Source organism: Oncorhynchus masou, chromosome 5, assembly GCF_036934945.1.
Source record: "Oncorhynchus masou masou isolate Uvic2021 chromosome 5, UVic_Omas_1.1, whole genome shotgun sequence".
NCBI classification, from domain to species: Eukaryota; Metazoa; Chordata; class Actinopteri; order Salmoniformes; family Salmonidae; genus Oncorhynchus; species Oncorhynchus masou.
In genome coordinates this window covers 35,041,295-35,064,065 of record NC_088216.1, presented here as the reverse complement: position 1 = coordinate 35,064,065, position 22,771 = coordinate 35,041,295, and the positions used below count along the sequence as shown (strand labels likewise).

The 22,771-nt window shown below is 42.0% G+C and overlaps 1 protein-coding gene across 2 annotated transcripts in view; it reads right to left on the bottom strand.

The window, feature by feature from the left end:
• Positions 1 to 3,458: 3,458 nt before the first annotated feature.
• Positions 3,459 to 22,771, bottom strand: part of rbpjl (recombination signal binding protein for immunoglobulin kappa J region-like) — a 28,959-nt gene continuing 9,646 nt past the window's right edge. For both annotated transcript variants that reach the window (XM_064955241.1, XM_064955249.1), the window contains exons 6-12: positions 18,834 to 19,008; positions 18,193 to 18,330; positions 17,642 to 17,754; positions 16,232 to 16,372; positions 15,674 to 15,829; positions 15,211 to 15,314; positions 3,459 to 4,242 (exon numbers count right to left, since the gene is read on the bottom strand). In XM_064955241.1, the coding sequence (XP_064811313.1) occupies positions 3,969 to 4,242; positions 15,211 to 15,314; positions 15,674 to 15,829; positions 16,232 to 16,372; positions 17,642 to 17,754; positions 18,193 to 18,330; positions 18,834 to 19,008 (1,101 nt within the window). In that variant the 3' untranslated portion in view covers positions 3,459 to 3,968. The remainder of the gene's footprint in view (positions 4,243 to 15,210; positions 15,315 to 15,673; positions 15,830 to 16,231; positions 16,373 to 17,641; positions 17,755 to 18,192; positions 18,331 to 18,833; positions 19,009 to 22,771) is intronic.

Here is a 22,771-nt window from a genome sequence, read left to right as displayed (position 1 = left end):
TTTCTACCTCAATCACATATCAGTAGTAATGAAGGAATAAAAATCCACTAGAGGAAAACTTTCCGGCCCAGCCAGCTATTGTGTGGCTAGGCTACATTTCCTTGTTTTATAATTTGTTTGCATTCACAAGGTTAGCAAAACCTTCACATTTAAACTCTTCCGCAGGTCCTTGCAACAGTGGTTTTCCAGTTTTTGTGAATACAAACTACCAAAAATGTTCTGGTAGTATCAATATCACTGAACATATCACATCATAGAATTGCACAGAATTGACACACACTGCCTGGTTAGTGTGTGACACAAGGCTGCATTGTTCTCGTTCTCAGGCCTGCCTGGTTTTCCCAGGTTAAGTGATACAAATCAGCCTTCAGCTCTCAGGGCAGCTGCACTACAGCAGCAAGAAGACAACTAGCCAATGAGGACCTATAAATCTGAAATAGTCTGAAATCTCAGAGCCTCGTAATTGGCCCACTGACTGAGTGTTGTCGCTGCCATCCACTACTTTGAATAAATGGAGCGATAAATTATTAATGTTGTGATGAACAAATAAGGCAGGCATCCTCTGGATTATAGATTAACACACCATGGCCTCATCATGGCATGTTATTAAAAAACGCTTTGGGAAATCATACTTGCCAAAAAAGGTATGTTGCCAAAAAATGTGTTTCTCTCCGAGCTTAACTGAGACATGCATGCTTATGTACGCATTCATTATCTACAGTTGAAGTCAGAGGTTTACATACACTTAGGTTGGAGTCATTAAAACTAGTTTTTCAACAACTCCGCAAATGTCTTGTTAACAAACTATAGTTTTGGCAAGTCGGTTAGGACATCTACTTTGTTCATGACACAAGTAATTTTTCCAACAATTGTTTGCAGGCAGATTATTACACTTATAATTCACTGTATCACAATTCCAGTGGGTCAGAAGTTTACATACACTAAGTTGACTGTGCCTTTAAATAGCTTGGAAAATTCCAGAAAATGATGTCATGGCTTTAGAAGCTTCTGATAGGATAATTGACATAATTTGAGTCAATTAGAGATGTACATGTGGATGTATTTCAAGGCCTACCTTCAAACTCAGTACTTGACATCATAGAAAAAAAGAAGAAAAAAAATCAGCCTAGACCTCAGAAAAAAAATTGTAGATCTCCACAACTCTGGTTCATCCTTGGGAGCAATTTCCAAACGCCTGAAAGTACTACGTTCATCTGTACAAACAATAGTACGTAGTAAGTATTAACACCATGGGATCACGCAGCCGTCATTACCGCTCAGGAAGGAGACGCGTTCTGTCTCATAGAGGTGAATTGGTGTAAAAATCAAACAGGTACAAAAGTAGCTATGTCCACAGTAGAACGAGTCCTATATCAACATAACCTGAAAGGCCGCTCAGGAAGGAAGAAGCCACTGCTCCAAAACGGCCATAAAAAAGCCAGATTACGGTTTGCAACTGCACATGGGGACAAAGATCGTACTTTTTGGAGAAATGTCCTCTGGACTGGTGAAACAAAATAGAACTGTTGGCCATAATGACCATCGTTATGTTTGGAGGAAAAAGGGGGAGGCTTGCAAGCGGAAGAACACCGTCCCAACCTTGAAGCACAGGGGGGGCAGCATCATGTTGTGGGGGTGCTTTGCTGCAAAAGGGACATGTGCACTTCACAAAATAGAGGCAGGAGAATTGTGTGGATATATTGAAGCAACATCTCAAGACATCAGTCAGGAAGTTAAAGCTTGGTCGCAAATGGGTCTTCCAAATGGACAATGATCCCAAGCATACTTTGTCACGGTTCATGAATCCACTGCCTCCCTCTCTCTTTCTCTCTCTCTCTCTCTCTCTCTCTCTGTCTCTCTCTCTCTCTCTCTCTCCAGTGTTTGTGTGGGCGTGGTTCCCAATCTCGGCCTGATTGTCTGCGCCAGCTGGAACCACTTATCTTCCCTTTATATGTTCTGTTACCAGTGTTTCTTGTTGTCAGATCGTTGTTTATTCTCTGAGGTTGTGTCGTGTGTCCGTGCTCTTCTCTTGTGTGGATTATCTGCTGTGCTCCTTCCTACTCATCCGGACACACTCCCCTGGTTTTCTCAGCACGTTATCATCGGAAGATGCGCCCGAGTTCCTGGGTCAGATTCCTTCTGAGTACAGTCTGTCTGTCATGTTGCTGCTGTGAATTACATTCATTAAACCATCGTTGCTTGCATCTTGCATCCGCCTCTGTGTTGTAACATACTTCCAAAGTTGTGGCAAAATGACTTAAGGACAACAAAGTTAAGGTATTGGAGTGGCCCTGACTTAAATCCTATAGAACATTTGTGGGCAGAACAGAAAAAGTGTGTGCGAGCAAGGAGGCCTACAAACCTGACTCAGTTACACCAGCTCTGTCAGGAGGAATGGGCCAATTTTCACCCAACTTATTGTGGGAAGCTTGTGGAAGGCTACCTGAAACGTTTGACCCAAGTGAATCAATTTAAAGGCAATGCTACCAAATACTAATTGAGTGTATGTAAAACTTCTGACCCACTGGCAATGGGATGAAAGAAATAAAAGCTTAAATAAATAATTCTCTCTACTATTATTCTGACATTTCACATTCTTAAAATAAAGTTGTGATCGTAACTGACCTAAGATAGGGAATACATTTTTACTAGGATTAATTATCAGGAATTGTGAAAAACTGAGTTGAAATGTATTTGGCTAGGTTGTATGTAAACTTCCAACCTCAACTGTACATATTTTAGGCAACATGTCACAGTTGTTTGAACACAGACCTCTCCTGTCCTTACCGAAGATGTGAAGAGAATACCATTGTAATGAAGATCCAGTAAGTACTGCTGTGTCATTTCACAAATAGAGTGCCTTTTGGGTAGTGTAATTTGTCAAAAATAACTATTTATTTCACCTATTTTAACACTGTCATAAAGAGCACTGTCATGCACAAAGTAGATGTCCTATTATGTCATAATAAACATGCTTTCCTTGTCAAAAGGTTACATTTAAAGAAAGATTACTATAAAATGTCTATTACAGCTACAGGGTTGACCGTAAAAGGGTTGTGGATTTAATCTTAAATCAGCAATATCTCCCCTTGTGACAGGAGGAATGGGAGCTTTTTGTGTGCAGTGGGGGGGGGGGGTGCAATTTTATGCAACCTTAACAAAAATTATTACTTTTTAATACATTTCTATCTATGGGTAACAAGATAGATTGACGTGTACCAGAAAATGTCCAAAAAGAGTAGAACCATCTCACCTGAGGGACACATGTACATTAATTACTAACCACATTATACAAGTAAAAAATCATTTGAAATTTCTTTCCCAAAGCAACAAAATAACTAGGGCTTCAAAATGATAGTGAAAACTTGGTGAAATCTTGGGGTTAAGTGGGTTAAATTCTTCCTAGAAGTTGGCCGTACATGACTTGGGACATGCCAAAATGGGGATTTACAGAGAAAACAAATAACTTTACTGCATAGATGTATTTATTTATCCTTAATTAGGCAAGTCAGTTAATAACAATTTCTTATTTTCAATGACAGCCTACCCCAGCTAAACCCTAACCCAGATGATGCTGGGCACATGTGTGCGCCGCCCTATGGGACTCCCAATCACAGCCGGTTGTGATACAGCCTGGAATTGAACAAGGGTCTGTAGTGACACCTCTAACACTGAGATGCAGGGCCTTAGACAGCCGCGCCACTCGGGAGCCTCGGGAGCACTATGTATGTATGTGATCCAACTGTTCAATTGAGTGTTTAGCAACATGTACATACATCATTCCTGAGGGACATAAAAAGCACTCTAAAAAAAGAAGAAAAAGGAATGAGCTGCTGTCAGAAATATGGTGGAAACTTCCCCCAGCCATGCTTGCTCCAATCCAATGCTTTTAAATGCAGGACGGGGAGTGAATGAGTGCACACCTCAGGAGAAGGGTAAAGAATCATGATGCAGCCCAGCCCTACTAGCTAGTTCTGCATGAACAAGTGGAAGTTGGTGCGTGTGAACTCTTGGTGGATGAAGTCTATGAGAGTGTCAGACTCTGGGACATTTTGCAGTGCCCCTCTGGCCTGCGGGGGGGTGTTGTGTTCAGGGGTGTAGGTGAAGCTGAAGGTGCTCCTGTAGATCAGACCGTCCAGACGGATGAGTGACAGAGGTACGGTGATGGGGTGCCGCAGCCATCTCCACTCCCCACTGAACACGGACACGTCTGGAACCACACACAGCATGGACTTTGGTGACCTGCAGTGACACAATAGAGAGGTGAGTCGGGCAGCTCTTGCTGTAGATTCCAGGCCTGATTGCTTATTGCTAAATAAGTTGTGGTTTAAGTTAGAATTAAAGCAGAGTTGATTAGAAGAAAATCTGAATGTTTTTTGGATTCAACTTGTTAATCAAAACGTGCTTCTTTTGAAGGATTAGACTGCTTATGGTCTCACCAATTTTTATTTTAACCAGGCAAGTCAGTTAAGAACAAATTCTTATTTTCAATGACGGCCTAGGAACAGTGGGTTAACTGCCTGTTCAGGGGCAGAACGACAGATTTGTACCTTGTCAGCTCGGGGATTTGAACTTGCAATCTTTCGGTTACTAGCCCAATGCTCTAACCACTAGGCTACCCTGCCGCCCAATACTAGATTGGCCAGGATTCACAGACAGAGAAACAATGGACTGCAGCGATTTTAGCTCGAGCTGACATCCACAGGACCCACTGGGAACGCGCACATTGTTGCAATTGAAATTGTCTTTAAAAGTTTAGCTCTGTATTCAAGTCGTTAATTGGATTGAATCCCGGCCTTAATAATCGCCATGGGTTCTCCAGGAAGCTTGGGCAAACATTTTCAGTTTTGAGACAAATAATATCAGAGATGAGACCAAGTCACAATTTAGCAAGTCCTCGGATCTCGAGTCAAGTCCCAAGTAACAATGGGCAAGTCTCAAGTCAAGTCCCAAGTAACAATGGGCAAGTCTCAAGTCAAGTCCCAAGTTCCAGAGCTCAAGTCAAGTCATGTCCCTAATTTTGGGTTTTGTGTCCTCAAGTCAATGGTTAAGTGTTTTATACCAATATCAATGCAATTTTTAAATTCAGGTTATATTTTCTTTCCCTTGCACTCGGCCTACTAGTACACTACATATGCCTACATAATAAACTTCATAGATCATGAGATAAATGGTTGTTGAATCAACATTACCAATAGAAAGGCCATTACCAATAGAAAGGCCATCCAAATTATGATTTACAGCTAGTGTTGATAGTACAGCTACAGTTTGACTGATATTGTGACATTTCCAATTAGAATCAAGTGTTGTTGCTTTCCCCACGCCCACTACATGCGCGTTGAGGGGTCTGTAGTTGGCTGAGAATAAACATTCACAGAAACTCTTGCTCAAGAGTGCATATTTTCAAGTGACAAGTGTTGAAAATATAGGACAGCAGCGGTGCGAGGCAGATCAGAACAGAATTTATCAGTCATTTCCCATATAACCCATTAAGATTCTCCGCTTTGCGTAACGTCATTGCCACAAATGTATGTTCACGGTGTAATAACATAATTTAACAAGAGAGGAAGGTGGGAATGCTCTTTTGAGAGGGGAAAATCCAAGTCTCTCGAGTCTCTTGAGTCATACAGCTCAAGTCCAAGTTAAGTCCTGAGTCATAGATGCTCAAGTCCAAGTCAAGTGTTTTTTCCAAGTCATGTTTCAAGTCGCAAAATCTCTGACTCATAGTGTTTGATTTTAAGCTCTTCATTTAAAAATTATGAATCCAGCTTCATTTACATGGCAGTGGAAGATTATGTTTCTCTCACACATTTCCTGCAGCCTTGGAACGAAGAGCATACTGTGGATTACAATGTTATACAAACACTGATCTTGTGGTGGTGAGGATACTTGCAGAACCTTTTGGCAAGACCCTAGCAAATGATATATCAGCGTTTTGGGTGAGGTTTAAGGGTGGTGATGACATCAGAACAAATGCTTGGATTTGGTCAAATTACCTAAAACCTCAGAGACACCTGATGCTGCAGTGGAACATTCCGCACACCATTACAACTGGCTGAAGAGTTGGACAGCTGAGCCAAGCAATTCCAATGGTACTCAAGCCACTTGAACTCCATTGTGCAACAATGGGCCTATCCATTGGATTAATTAAAGAACATATTTTGTGGAGGACAAAAAATAATTTTCATCTGAAATACTGTACCTCCTTTTTACATGAGAATGTTTGCCATGTTTTTATTTTCACTTTAGGTCTAATAAATGACTGTGTCTGTTAAATTTGAATATAAATCCCAAATATATTTTAGAATTTGTTTCCCTGAACCTTCTTGGGCCACTGAAATGCTCAGTCCGACTGTGTGGACGTGGGGATACAAATGTTAATATATTTACATACAGCCCTGATTGGCTGATAGAATCATCTAGAGCGCGCCCCTTTACCCCTTCAAAAAACAACAACAAAGGCACATGGTATTCAACCTGTCAGTTGGAGCTGGACCCTGAAAGCAACGAACTTCCACAGGTGTGTAGGCTACTTTGCCATGTCATCCAAACTAAAGGCATACATAGTACAACAATGATACGACAACGACTACCGCCCCGTAGCACTCACTTCCGTCATCATGAAGTGCTTTGAGAGACTAGTCAAGGACCATATCACCTCCACCCTACCTGACACCCTAGACCCACTCCAATTTGCTTACCGCCCAAATAGGTCCACAGACGACGCAATCTCAACCACACTGCACACTGCCCTAACCCATCTGGACAAGAGGAATACCTATGTGAGAATGCTGTTCATCGACTACAGCTCGGCATTTAACACCATAGTACCCTCCAAGCTCATCATCAAGCTCGAGACCCTGGGTCTCGACCCCGCCCTGTACAACTGGGTACTGGACTTCCTGACGGCCGCCCCCAGGTGGTGAGGGTAGGCAACAACATCTCCACCCCGCTGATCCTCAACACTGGGGCCCCACAAGGGTGCGTTCTGAGCCCTCTCCTGTACTCCCTGTTCACCCACGACTGCGCGGCAACGCACGCCTCCAACTCAATCATCAAGTTTGCGGATGACACAACAGTGGTAGGCTTGATTACCAACAACGACGAGACGGCCTACAGGGAGGAGGTGAGGGCCCTCGGACTGTGGTGTCAGGACAATAACCTCACACTCAACGTCAACAAAACTAAGGAGATGATTGTGGACTTCAGGAAACAGCAGAGGGAACACCCCCTATCCACATCGATGGAACAGTAGTGGAGAGGGTAGTAAGTTTTAAGTTCCTCGGCATACACATCACAGACAAACTAAATTGTTCCACTCACACAGACAGCATCGTGAAGAAGGCGCAGCAGCGCCTCTTCAACCTCAGGAGGCTGAAGAAATTCGGCTTGTCACCAAAAACACTCACAAACTTCTACAGATGCACAATCGAGAGCATCCTGGTGGGCTGTATCACCGCCTGGTACGGCAACTGCTCCGCCCACAACCGTAAGGCTCTCCAGAGGGTAGTGAGGTCTGCACAACGTATCACCGGGGGCAAACTACCTGCCCTCCAGGACACCTACACCACCTGATGTTACAGGAAGGCCATAAATATCATCAAGGACAACACCCACTCGAGCCACTGCCTGTTCACCCCGCTGTCATCCAGAAGGCGAGGTCAGTACAGGTGCATCAAAGCTGGGACCGAGAGACTGAAAAACAGCTTCTATCTCAAGGCCATCAGACTGTTAAACAGCCACCACTAACATTGAGTGGCTGCTGCCAACACACTGACTCAACTCCAGCCACTTCAATAATGGAAATTGATGGGAAAGGATGTAAAATATATCACTAGCCACTTTAAACAATGCTACCTAATATAATGTTTACATACCCTACATTATTCATCTCATATGTATACGTATATACTGTACTCTATCATCTACTGCATCCTTATGTAATAATTGTATCACTAGCCACTTTAACTATGCCACTTTGTTTACATACTCATCTCATATGTATATACTGTACTCGATACCATCTACTGTATCTTGCCTATGCTGCTCTGCACCATCACTCATTCATATCTTTATGTACATATTCTTTATCCCCTTACACTGTGTATAAGATATTCGTTTTGGAATTGTTAGTTAGATTACTTGTTGGTTATTACTGCATTGTCGGAACTGGAAGCACAAGCATTTCGCTACACTCGCATTAACATCTGCTAACCATGTGCATGTGACAAATACAATTTGATTTGATTTGATTTGATATAACAAATTAAGATGCATTGCATTGTCTTCAATAGGTTACCAGAAGATGCAGTAGGTCACCAGAAGATGCAGGCCCAGAACAGCCTATTTGCATGGGGGACCATCCTGGCCTACAGTATACCCTGTCTGCTGTCCACTCATTGCAGAATGCCATGATTATCCACGGGGCAGACTATAATAATATTAATATTCAGTATCATCACAAAGTTTATTTAATGGAAACAGGAGACAAAGGGCTGTGAGACAGGTTTAATCCTAGACACATGAAAAGTGAAAAGTGTGATTAATATGGAGGGTACGGGACAACAGCGTCGGACAAACATCTGGGCCGAGGGTATGCCGACCTCTTCCTCTGGCTCAGAGAAGAGCAGGAGCTGATACCCCAGGGAACACTCGAAAGGCAAGATCCTAGTAGCACAGCAGGGGAGGGCGTTGCGGGGGTATTCAACCCACACGAGTTGCTGGCTCCAGGTGGTGGGGTTGGCGGAGACAAGGCAGCGAAGAGTCGTTTCCAGGTCTTGATTGGCTCGTTCCAACTGGCCGTTGGACTGCGGGTGGAACCCGGAAGACAGGCTGGCCGACGACCCAATGAGTGTGCAGAATGCCTTCCAGAACCGGGATGAGAACTGAGGGCCCCGGTTGAAGACCATGTCCACCAGGAGTCCATGGATCTGGAAGACGTGCTGCAACATGAGCTGGGCCGTCTCTTTGGCAGAGGGTAGCTTTGAGAGAGGAATGAAGTGGGCAGCTTTGGGAAACCGGTCCACTACAGTCAGGATGGCGGGGGAAGACCCATGACAAAGTCCAGGGATATGTGAAACCAGGGACTGTGAGGGACATGCAGTGGTTGAAGAAGACCAGCCAGAGCTTGCGAGGAGTCTGCGCACAGACCGTGTAGGCGGCGACGAACGCAGAGATATCCAGGACCATGGTAGGCCACCAAAAGCGTTGTCGCACAATAACCAGGGTCCGACGGTAACCCAGGTGGCAGGCAAGCCTGGAGGAGTGGGTCCACTCCAGGACAGAGGAGCGGACAGCATCAGGCACAAACAAACCCCCCCCGGGGTTCGGCTGGGAACGCTGCACCTCACAGACCTGCATCCCTATTCCCCAGAAGAGTGACGTCGCCAGACACGAGCTGGAAAGGATGGTCTCGAGGTTCAAAAAGCGCCATGACAGCGCATCTGGCTTGATGTTCTTGGATCCTGGTCGGTAGGAGAAGGTGAAGTTAAACCGGGTGAAAATCAGGGCCCACCTAGCTTGATATTCCAGGTTCATGTGGTCCGTCCACACAATAACAGATGTTCCGCCCCCTTCAACGCCATCTTCACAGCGAGAAGCTCACGATTCCCCACATTGTAGTTCCTCTCCGTTGCATTAAGGTGATGGGAGTAGAAGGCGCAGGGATGTAACTTGAGGTCAAGGGCAGAACGCTGGGACAGGACAGCCCCCACTCCAACATCCGAAGCATCGGCCTCCACCACGCACTGACAGGATGGGTCAGGATGAACCAATATGGGAGCAGTGGTGAAGCAGTGCTTGAGGACCCGGAATTCCTGGTCAGCAGCTGGGGACCATGTGAACGGTAACTTGGGAGAGGTGAGTGCAGACGGGAGAAGCCAGGGTGCTGTGACCCCGGATAAAGCTGCGATAGAAGTTGACAAATCCCAGGAAACACTCTGGACGTAGGCTAGGGCCAATCTATCATGCTCTCGCCTTCCCTGTACATTCCCTGCAGCAATGATGTAACCAAGGGGGAAAAAATCCACAAATGTACTTTTAACAAGGCACACCTGTTAATTGAAATGTATTCCAGGTGACAACCTCATGAAGCTGGATGAGAAAATGCCAAGAGTGTGCAAAGGGTGGCTACTTTGAAGAATCTCAAATAAAAAATATATTGTTTTTACTGTTTTTTGGTTACAACATGATTTCATGTGTTATTTCATAATTTTAAAGTCTTCACTATTATTCTATAACGTAGATAATAATACAAATAAAGAAAAACCCTTGAATGAATAGGTGTCCAAACATTTGACTGGTACTGTATATAACTTTTGTCCGCATAGCAGAACAATCATGGGGCTATATATTACTATTTTTAGTACATGTGGTGGCTAAACCATGCCCTTCAACAGACTTAGTAGAAATTGTCAATGGAAAGGGGCTACTCATCTATCTGTGATGGGCTGTATGACCAATAGAAGACATTGGTAGATATTACAGGTATCTGGCATATAGGAGCTTTGTCAGTTGGTGATGGGGCTGGGGGTATCTGGGCCATAGGAAAGGACTGGTGCTGCAGCCTGTGTAGTCCTTTGCATCCACCAGGAGTTCCAAGATTCTAAGGGAACCCATCCTGGATGGGTTTGGGAGCTTGTCTGCAGAACTAAATGGACATTTACATTTGAGTCAATTAGCAGACACTCTTATCCAGAGCAATTTACAGTAGTGTGGGCATACATTGTCATACTTTTTCGTACTGGTCCCCTGTAGGAATCAAACCCACAAGCCTGGCGTTGCAAGCGCCTTGCTCTACAAGCTGAGCCACACAGGACCAGGGGGACAGACAAACAAACTATGAGCTGCAATACATCTGACCCACTTTCATATCCATACCATTATTTTGCTAAATTGAAACTGCATATTCACTGCCCTCTTACACCTTACCTTTGATTATACAATTAACACAAATATAAATGCAACATACAATAATATCCTCGGCATATACATCACTGACAATCTGAAATGGTCCCCCACACAGACAGTGTGGTGAAGAAGATGCAACAGTGCCTCTTCAACCTCAGGAGGCTGAATTCATTTGGCTTGACCCCGAAGACTAAGGTGGTTGAGGTGATTGCATCGCATGAATGGCACAACAATTGGCCTCAAGATCTCACCACGGTATCTCTGTGCATTCAAATTGCCATCGACAAAATACAAATGTGTTCATTGTCCGTAGCTTATGCCTGCCCATACCATAACCCAACCACCACCATGGGGCACTCTGTTCGCAACGTTGACATAAGCAAACTGCTCGACCACACGACGCCAAACGCACTGTCTGCCATCTGCCCGGTACAGTTGAAACTGTGATTCATCCGTGAAGAGCACACTTCTCCAGCGTGCCAGTAGCCATCGAAGGTCAGCATTTGCCCACTGATGTCAGTTATGATGCAGAACTGCAATCAGGTCAAGACCCTGGTGAGGACTGGCACATAGACAAGCTTCCCTGAAATGGTTTCCGACAGTTTGTGCAGAAATTCTTTGGTTGTGCAAAGCCAGTTTCATCAGCTGTCCAGGTGGCTCTCAGATGATCCTGCAGGTGAAGAAGCTGGATGTGGAGGTCCTGGGCTGGCATGTTTACACTTGGTCTGCGGTTGTGAGGCTGGTTGGACGTACTGCCAAATTCTCTAAAACAAAGTTGGAGGTGGCTTATGGTAGAGTAATTAACATTCAATTCTCTGGCAACAGCTCTGGTGGATATTCCTGCAGTCAGCAAATGCATGCTCCCTCAAAACTTGAGACATCTGCAGCAATGTGCTGTGACAGAACTGCACATTTTAGAGTTGCCTTGTGTTTTCCCCAGCACAAGGTACACCTGTGTAATTATCATGCTGTTTAATTAATCATCTTCTTGATATGCCACACCAGTCAGGTGAATGGACTATCGTGGCAAAGGAGAAATGCTCACTAACAAGGATGTAAACACATTTGTGCACAACATTTGAGAGAAATAAGCTTTTGTGGGATATTTTGTTTCAGCTCATGAAACAATGGACCAACACTTTACATGTTGCGTTTATGTTTTTGGTCAGTATAGAATGTGGTGACATAAAAATAGTTATTGCTAAGTAGTTACCCCATCAATTGCCAAAGTTAAAAAAGTTATTTAGCTCTATGATGGCCTGTTATTACAAATCAGTCTGAAAGTACTTTGACAGTATTTCAATCTAAAGGAAGTATGGTTTGAAGTGACTGAAATTATTCAGAAAGATATTGGAAAATTATAAGAAAATCACCTGGCAATAATTGTGTATGATGTTCTGTGTAGAAAATTATTGAGGTGCTTTTTTCCCCCAGTCTGATTATGCCTGGTCCTGTCCACTCACTTCTCTAACAAGTCCTACACAGCTTGTGTTCCTAAGAATCTTAGGTTTCACAGGAATGGGGTCATAATAAGCTTATAGCTCCAACCATTAATAAATTAGAGCCACATTTGCAGGACAAAAACTGAAAGGCCTCTGTTTATCACAACCACATTCTATTAACGGTTGTATTAAATTAGGGACACATTTTTATTTTATAAATGTTCAAATCTGGCGAAGCGTTTGGGAATAGCGGCAATGACAGTCTGGTTGCCACCCACAATGTAAACTAACATTTCCAGCCTACACTTTCTATAGGGATCCAGTTAGCAAGGTAGCTAGCTAGCTTTGACCATGACATGACATGACATGACGTTCATTTACTTAGGTACCTGTACATAATGAAGCAATGTCAGAATCGCTAATATAGCTAAATGTCTCGTCAGTATCCTAGTATTATAGTATAAGTTAGCTAGCTAACAATAGCTAACACACTTTTGTACATTGTGCTGTTCCGTACATTTGACCTTATTTTAGCACCCAAAAACAATACTTCCAGGTCAACTTTAATATGAATACCATTGTAAAGCACAATTTCCCCCCTTGCCAGCAATGACGACAGCTTCATGCTGCCCATCTCTGCATGATTGAAGGCAATGGAGCTCCACCGGGTCTTTTTAAAATGGTGGGTGGGGAAGCTACTGCATAATAGTGAAAGGGGGAGATATGTCGTGTGGGAAAACTGCTTTTTTTCACCCGATTTGTCCAACTTATCACCTCTAAAATGTATATAAAACACTATATAATGTCACATTACATACCTATTTGAAGGTTTGTGTCGAATTTGAATAGGGTTTTTAGGGCAGCGCTAAATGTATCTTCACAATTAAACTGCTGCTGACAGGGTTTAGAGTCATGATGGCTCGCAATGATTACACAAAAAAAATAACAATTGATTAATTGATGAACTCACAACAAGTAATTAACTTTACAATCACCATTACACTCACCATTGATAATTTATTGTTTTTAGTCTGCGAAAAGGGCTACACCTGGTGGAAAGAGGCTGTATGGCACAGAATGAGTTTCATGATGCATGCCGTACATTACGTTGTGACACGTCACAATTTATTACATTGTGACACATCACAATTTAACATACAGCGTCAGAGGGGTCAGTTTTTTCAACTTTACTCCAATATTATTGGTCCATTACCATGTCAATCAACGCTTGAATAGAAACATAATTCACAACGCATTTTGATGCCAATGCAGTCGCTACATTAGTTTTCATTGCAGCTTCGTTTAACTGCAGCGGTTGCGCAAATGTGTACGAATCGGTGTAAATCACGTTACCTAACTGACTATCTTCCTACAAGCTTACGTTAGCTAGCTGAGTCCCAGAAATAGGGGAAAAGTGTAGCTGGCTATGTGGGAACATTGTTTACATTGTGGGAGGCAACATCTGACTTGTTTCCCCTTTACGATTCTGACATTACTTTTGATGTAGCTAGCTACAGGTACCTGTGTCAGTAGCTACTTAGCTACCCTAGTTGCGGTCAAGGCTAGTAGTTAGCTAGCTAGAACCACAATATCATGTTCTTTACTTTTAATAGTAATAATAATAAGTAGGTAGAAGAATAACTATTTAGAAACTTACTTCTTGCAAGGTTGCTCCCGGATGCTAGATGTTCAAACTGTTCAAACTAGATGATAGGAAAACTGTGGACAATTTTCAGCATGTTGCAGCAATTGATATACAGAACTAACCACTTTTCCATAAACAAGGTCTAAATCAAATTTGATTGCACTCTGAAAGTACATTATTTTTACAGAACTTGTTCAAACTAGATGATAGAAACACTATGGACAATTTTCAGTATGGGACAGAACCTTGATGGACGATGACAGCTGCAAATTCACTGGCTAGTGTAAGTGTCGTTAGCTAGCTAACTTGTTGAAGTTTGCTGTGCATATGCCAAATCAGACAAAGTGATTGTTCTGATGGAAGACAAACAAGTGGAAGTGCAAACAAACAATTGCTGCCTTGTAGCCAACAACTACCGTACAATCTCTAAATGCTTTTGACCATGCATAACTACCTACCTCTCTCCTGTGCATGTGAACATGAGGAGTACCAATTTGATCGTGCGGGACCGGCAGTGGGAGAAATGCAAATCAAAGATGAACTAAAGTTCCTGGCCTTTTCAGCTCTTCAGCAAAAAAAGGCACGTTCACAATTTCAGAGTGTAATTTTGACCTCATAGTGTGGAAAAAAACAATGTTTTAACCGCACTGCCCCTTTAAAGACCCTTCTGTTCACCTGAATACCTATGTACATCACAAAATGGCTACTTCCATATTTGGGTCAAGCTTCTGGGGCTGCATTGTAATCCTACGGCCAAGCCCCATGGGAAAATGTCCTCCAAATGTACATTTCAGAAATGTTTTATTACAAACCAAGTTCTAACGGCCTTGTTTAAATGTAACTCGAAGTCCTGTATACTTGTGCTGTCCCATGTACCACCTGGAGTTCATGTGGTAAAATGAATGAGAGCGGAAGTTTTAAATATGACTGGGGCCTCTCCAAGTGTTCTTTGGCGTGCTTGTAAGTCTACGTTCACCTGGAAGTGGCCATAAAAAGCAACTAAGCAAGACAAACTAAAGTAGGCCAGAGGGCCATTAAGCCTATAACCCTGATAACTACAACAAGTACATAGATATTAGTAAATTGAAACAACAAGTTTGCACTGTGCATTTTATATGTGTCCTCCTTTGTAAGGACACCACACTGGTCTAGTTGAGGCATTGCATTTACTTGATTATAGAACAAGAACAGTTACTTGTGATATTTAAAATGTACCTGAACATAGTTTCTGCCTCCACATTTCCAAACCAAACTTTCAGATGGGGGCCAAAGTTTTCTCCATTTACTTCTAGCATGGCTACGTGTCCTCCACCATTCACCTAAAAGGACACATTTAACATTAATTCAATCAAACCATCATATCAACATTAAACTTTTTTTACTACCCTCACACACACACTTCTTATTCTGTAAACTGGAATGATATACCTACAAGGGGAGTCTACCAATAGTAGTAGTTTTAGTACTGTATTATTTAGGTACTGTATTGTACAGTACTCTTACAGTACTCATTTTCCCCCATCCACATCTCTTAAATGTTACTGTGTGCAATTTACATTAAAAAAAAACACAATTCGTCGTACTGACAGGAACAGAAAACAAGGCTGATTTGAATCACTGCAGTTCCTTGTTCCTCAATGGATTTTTTTTGTCAGCTTCAGTAGTGTTAAGACCGCACCTCCAGTCCTGTGATGACAGGTATTGGGCTGATGGCGCCCTGAACGCAGGCCAGGCCCTCACAGAACGTATACTCCACTGCCTCTGTACCGATGATGGTCCAACATGATCCATCGTTCAGCACCTCTCTGCTCTGCTCCCTCAGACTGGATGAGACCTGGGAAGACCCAAGTTAAAAAAGTTAACTCCTCCATGCCCCATTCCCATTGAACCCCCCCATTCCACAACTGTCTCACTGCTCGTGAACCCAGGGCCAGAGGAATAGGTTCAGTGACACTATCCCTTAGCTACTAATTTAGGTATGTGACCTAATTCTGGGCTAAATAAAGATTGCGAGTGCTAGCGAGTGTTATAGCATGGAAATGTATCATCATGTCCCACAAGTGACATTTTACCTCTCATGAGGGCTTTTTACACTACTGAGTCAAACCGAGCAAAGCCAATACCCAATACCACCCACTATTGCAGGGACCGTGTTGAAAAGCATAATGAGAAGAGAAAATATCAGAGCAAGCGCAGGTTTGGGTCGGCACAATCGTGTGAATAGGGTCATATTAACCTGGTACTGTATGATTCTCTCGTTAGACAGACATAGGTACATCTGGCTGTTGTCCTTGAACTGAAAGGCACACTTGTGAAGCTGGGAGACGGGCTCGTCCACATCTAGGATGGCGTGCTGCTTGTTCACCTTGCGGATCACCTGGAGGGAATCCAAAAACAACAAGGATCTAAAGGAATCCATCATCCTTTTGACACATCGTTTGGCCTCCTCTCTATAAAAAAAATAAACAGCGACAATAAGAAATACATGTACGAGTATGATAGGAATCTAATGGAATCTATATTCCAATATGACACATCATTGGCTTAATCTCTTTTTAAAATCAACTGGACCTCTATTAAATCTATGTACAACATGATAGCTTTGTTAATAACATGGCTTAGATGATGTTATGTCTGGAGGAGGCCCCTGAATAAGATTGTGTCTTCCTGTCAGGGAAAGCCAATGTATCATCTTCCCATTATAGATAACCCCTGGCTGGTCCTGAGCTACACGCTTAGACAAAAAATAACCTAAATAGGTTCTTCGGCTGTCCACATCGGCGAACTCTTTGAAGAACCCTTTTTGGTTCCTGGTAGAATTTCTTTGGTTCCAGATAGAACCCTTTTGGGTTCCATGTAAAAAATAACTTTCCACAGAGGGTTCAACATGGAACCCAAAGGGTTCTACCTGGAACCAAAAAGGGTTCTTCACAGGAGACCTATGTGGACAGCCAAATAACCCATTTGGAACCATTTTGTCTAAGAGTGTACCAGAGAGAGCAGTCTCAGCACGACTGTGGGCTAGCACTATTTCAGCTCCCTCCAAATGCCTGAGCTGAACCAAACAGTAAGCAAACACAGTAAACGTGGTGGAGAGCGCTCTAGAGTTTATAAAGGAAAATATGCAAGCCTCTGCAAAAAAAAAAAAGAATTCAGCAAATTGCCTCAACTTAAATAACATGTATATGTGTACAATGTAGATGAATGTTACTCTAAACCATCAGCTGCATTATTCAAACGCCAATTTGGGAGTACGTGAAAGGGGTCTGATCAGCGAATTGCCATGAAGGGTTGAAAATAATCCCATCCTATGAAATGAGTAAATCAAATCAAATCAAATTTATTTATATAGCCCTTCGTACATCAGCTGATATCTCAAAGTGCTGTACAGAAACCCAGCCTAAAACCCCAAACAGCAAGCAATGCAGGTGTAGAAGCACGGTAGTAAGACAACAATAACAATAGAATTCTGCTGTACAGCAAACCATATAACATCTGGAAAAACTATAACATGTTATTATATACCCCAATTATGGAATACAGTGGAATTAATGTGGTCAGACTTCAGACTACTGCAGCTATCAAGGTCTCCAGCATAAGGGTACCATTGAGGTGATATCCGATTTTATTGCATGTGTGTGTTTACCATGGGGGGCAGGGCCACCCCGGAGTCAGTGCAGACCAGCTGAACCACACAGCCGTAGCAGATGAATCCCTCACACACCGTGAACTCCTCCGAGTCAGCATGCTGGTCCTCCACTGCACAGACACAGACACAGACACAGACACAGACACAGACACAGACACAGACACAGACACAGACACAGACACAGACACAGACACAGACACAGACACAGACACAGACAGACAGACAAAGTTAAAACAATGTAAGGGAATGAATAGCAGTAGGATGAAAACATGAAAAACAGATGAGCCTATGGAGTCTACTTCTGGGGTGGGCTTGATCTTAGTTTTGGGATCTGATTCCAATCAGAGAAAGGTTGAAAATCCATCTTGGAATGTATTAGCAGATGTTTTTTTATTTCATGATGGAAAACAAATATTGTCCCAGCATTACCACCAGCTAGAAGATTTACTTCTTCTTTTCATGACAAGGAATTCTGCCCACAGCAGTAAAGAGAGAGAGAGTGTGTAGATGGAGGACTGAGAGACAGTGGTTCAGACAACCATTCATACCTAGAGTGACTGTAAATGCAGTCCACTGTCTGGCACTGGCTACAAAGGCCCCTCGTTCTACGGCCAGGTAACGTGTGCTGACCGTTTGGGACCGCAAGCGGTTGAATAGAGCCACCCTCGACCCCGTGGAAATGCACACTGCAAATGTACACACACGCAAACATACAGACGTGTGTACACAACATGAATGTGCACACAAACACACACATATGCACACACACACACACACATAGCCGTAGTATGCAGCATGACAAATACATTTCATTTTCACATGTTGTGCACATGACACATTTCCATACATTAAATACATAAATACACATCACAAATAAGCCCATAAATAAGCATACACCATTCTCATTAATGACTAATGCAGCATGACAATTGCAGGTATTTCCTTTCGCACACAGTGCACACTATGTCACCCCACTTTTGATCTCAGCTGTCAAACCTCTCTGGCGCCTTTCCTTTGGATCTCGCAAGGGGTAGGAGACCACTATGTCAACACAACTGGACTCGTAGTGTGTGCTCCTGGATCATAAGGACACATGTCTGGCCTAATTAGGGAGTGGCAACCTGCACCTCCACTCTAGTCCCATTGTGACCCTGGGGATTGTGGCACCTTAGGATCACCTTTCACTCACAGTCAGCGTTCTTCATAGACTGCCTCTTCTGGGACGGTTTGGAGATAACTTTGATCAGCTTACTGAGGAAGGAGCCAATCTCCTGCCCGTTACCAAGGAAGAGCTTGAGGACCAGGCGAAAGTGCTTCCTTTTGTCTGTGTCAGAGATGTACAGGGACTTGGCGCAGGCAAACATCTGTTATAAAAAAGCAAACATTCAGAAGTGCCTCATACGCTGCGTTTGTTCTGTCAATAGTCTCTTGTAATAAAGTGTTATGATAGCGGCAGGGTAGGTTACTTACTTCAACTGTTGTAGCCCATCAGAACCCAAAATAGAACACAAGCTTGTTTTACTCCAATGTTTGTAAACAAAATAAATGTAATGAAGCACTATATAACCAAACCATGGTTAAAACTATAATTATTATATCATGGATAGTCAGTCCTTGCATCCATAGCTCTGTCTGTGATTTTGAGAGTGTTTAAAGCTGCAATATGTAACTTTTTGGGCAACCCAATCAAATTCAAATAGAAATGTGTCTTATAGATCTGTCATGGAAAGCAAGTCTAAGCTGACTTTGAAAAGGCTTTTGATAAAGTACGACTGGAATGTATATATAAATGCCATGAATACAATGGGTTAAAGTTATATAAGTAACCCTAGGTGAAAAATAGTAAATAATGACTACTTCTAGGAAAGTATTGTCAAGAGGAGTAAAACAAGGTTGTCCACTACTGGCATATCATATTATGGCCATTGAAATGTTAGCTATTAAAATCAGATCAACAATAATATCAAGGGGCTAAAAATCCAGGGCTTAAATAGAAAAGGTGTCATTGTACGCTGATGATTCATGTTTTCTTTTAAATCCACAATTTGGATCCCTCCACAGCCCCATAGAGGATTTAGATAATTGTTCTAACCTCTCTGGATTACAATAAAATTATAATAAGTGTACTATATTACGCAATGGATCACAAAAAAAACAGAACTTTCACATTATCGTGTAGTTTACCAATTAAATGGTCTGCTGGTGAAGTGGACATACTCTGTATTCCTATCCCAGAAGAATGAAATATAAAGTTAGCAAAACTAAATTAGATCTTTCTACCATGTAAGGAAAATAGCTATCTATTTGTAGAAAAATCACCCTGATTAACTCATATCGTAGTTTAGCTCTTTGCTGATATTATATGAGCAAAAAATATTCAATTTGATTTGGAACGGCAAGCTAGACAAAATTAAACAGAGCTATTTATATAATGAATAAGAATTCGGAGGGCAGAAATTATTAAATATTAAAGCATTAGACCTCGCACTAAAGGCTTCAGTAATACAAAATCTATACTTAAATGCAAAATGGTTCTCTAGTAGATTAGTAAGAATGGCTCCCTCTGTGCTCATGAATTGACTTTTTCCCTTTATTCAGATTTCAACCTCTCACTTTGAAATAATTTCCAAAATATCGCTATATTTAAAACAAGAAACAGAAAGTTGGTTGCAATTTTAGTTTAATCAACCAGAAAAGATGGAACAAATATTGAAAAAAATATTATGGTTAAACTCAAATATACTAATTGATAAAACATATTTTGGGAATAAATGTTTAAAAACTGTATAATATTTGTAAATGATATCATAAATAGGGCTGGTGGAGTTATGTCACACAAAGCTAACAAAAATCTATGGAAGTGTCTGCTCTATCCAAAACTAATTGCAGCATTACTTCAAAAATGGAAGAGGAAAGTGGAAGGGGGAGAATGTTAGGAACTTGTCTGTCATCTCTGCATTAAAGACCAAAATTCGTTAAAGAAAATTGTGATAAATAAAAAAGTATACCAGTTTCATTTAAGGACCAAAAAAGAAACAGCATACACTATTGTAAAGTGGCTGTTCCACTGGATGTCAGAAGGTGAATTCACCAATTTGTAAGTCGCTCTGGATAAGAGCGTCTGCTAAATGACTTAAATGTAAATGTAAATGTAAAATAGTTGGGAAGATATTTTCGATGTACCAATTACATGGCACATAGTTTATAAACTGATACACAAAACGACGCCAGATTCAAAACTTTGAGTTTTTCAATTTAAATGATTATACAACATTCTTGCAACCATTAGAATGTTATATATATATATGGGAGATACAACCATCCTAGCTCTGCAGATTCTTCTGAAAAGAGACAGAATCATTAGACCATTTGTTTTGGTACTGTCCATATGTGACTAGTTTCAGTAAACTAGGCGTATACCATGTGTCACTACTTCACAGGAGCGCCATTTGAATGTAAACTTTAAAAAAATCAAAATGCAGAAATGCCTTCTGGAACATGTGAACTTTCATGTGACTTAATAACAAATGTGTTTGCCATCTGTAAATATGAATATATTTAATAAATTATGAGCCTAATTAGTTTAGCCATGGAAAAAGACAGCAACCTCACACTAGCCATGATTGACTGAGGTAAATGAGTGGGCTGGACATGCCGAGAGATGAGTTCGGATTGGTCTGCCATGTAGCCTGCTTCTGTCTATAATATGAGCTGGTCAGTATGTGTAGGTAATTCTTTCTAACGCAAAGTTATCACATAGTAGAACTGCATAAGTGTTGCTCTCCACTTTCTGGAGGACCAAGTTGAAATCATTGGAATGCCTGGTGGAATTAGAGTATGATACCTTAGGAGATGGAGAAAATTCTGGTGTTTGATTGCAAATATGCAGATTGATTCGAAAAGAGAACACACAGAAGGCTGTTGTATAAAACACCTAGATAACATCTTCTAACTAAGGGCACCCATGGCATCCATGACAGAGGGGAGAAGCGTCCATCCATGTAGGGTAAGATAGTCTAGCTATTACACGTTTTTAATTTAGTCAGAAAGTACTTTTCTTTTGAAGTTAAAGTGTACTGTTAGCTAGCTACCTAACATTAGCTGGCTGGCGTGTATGGTCTGTGTCCGTAATTTGCGTATGGTCTGTGTCAGTGTATAGTCTGTGTCATTAATATTATTTGTATCTCAGAGCCATTTGCATTGCAAGTTATAGCCTAATGGTAGCTAGCTAACATTGAACCTGGTTGGTTAGCTACCTGCAGATTCATGCAGGATAGTAACGTTATGAGTTGGGATTATGGTTCATTGTTTAGCTATCTAGCTACATGTCTAAACAAGACTCCACTATGCAACAACCTATTTCAATATAATGTTTATGATGTCACTGTGACAACTGTCGATAGACAGCTGGTAAATTCACTCTGGCTATCTATTCTGATTTAAATGAACTCTTGTCTGAGTGTGCAAAAGCACAGAATAACTGACGAATTTTTGAATGCTCAATACCCATTAAATATGACCAGTGTCAGTAAACATTGGTAAAAAAAAGTGTAATTCAATTGTTGCCAGCAGTACAGTTGCAGTCACTAACGCACTGGATAACATAAAAACAGCCTAACCAGTAAAATGGTCAGAGTGAGCTGTTCTCTCATTTGTGTCTGGAACTAGCGAGCCAACATCCGCCAGTTAGCTTGGGTGCTTGACTGCTATCAGAACGCTTGGATCAACCCTACATTTCAGCCTGTGTCCAGTATGTGCTCTGAATTTACGAACAGCCAATCTGACAACGCTCTGAATTTACGAATGCCCAGGGCACACTCTGAAACTCCAGATTAAAATTTACGAACACCCCTAGAATAAACCAGACTTTAGTCTTGACATTTTTGGTTGTTTGGCACATAGCCTCAGATGTGAATCATTAAAGAGATGGGTGTAAGCTAAAGCTGAAAAGGGTGTGAACGATGCTGAATGGGTGTAGACAAAGAAAAGCTCTCCAGTAGACGCCTGAATAGGCGACTCCGGGATGCTGGCCTTGTAGGCAGAGTTGCAAAGAAAAAGCCATATCTCAGACTCGCCAATAAAATAAAATATTAAGATGCCCAGGCACTGGACAGAGGAACTCTGCAT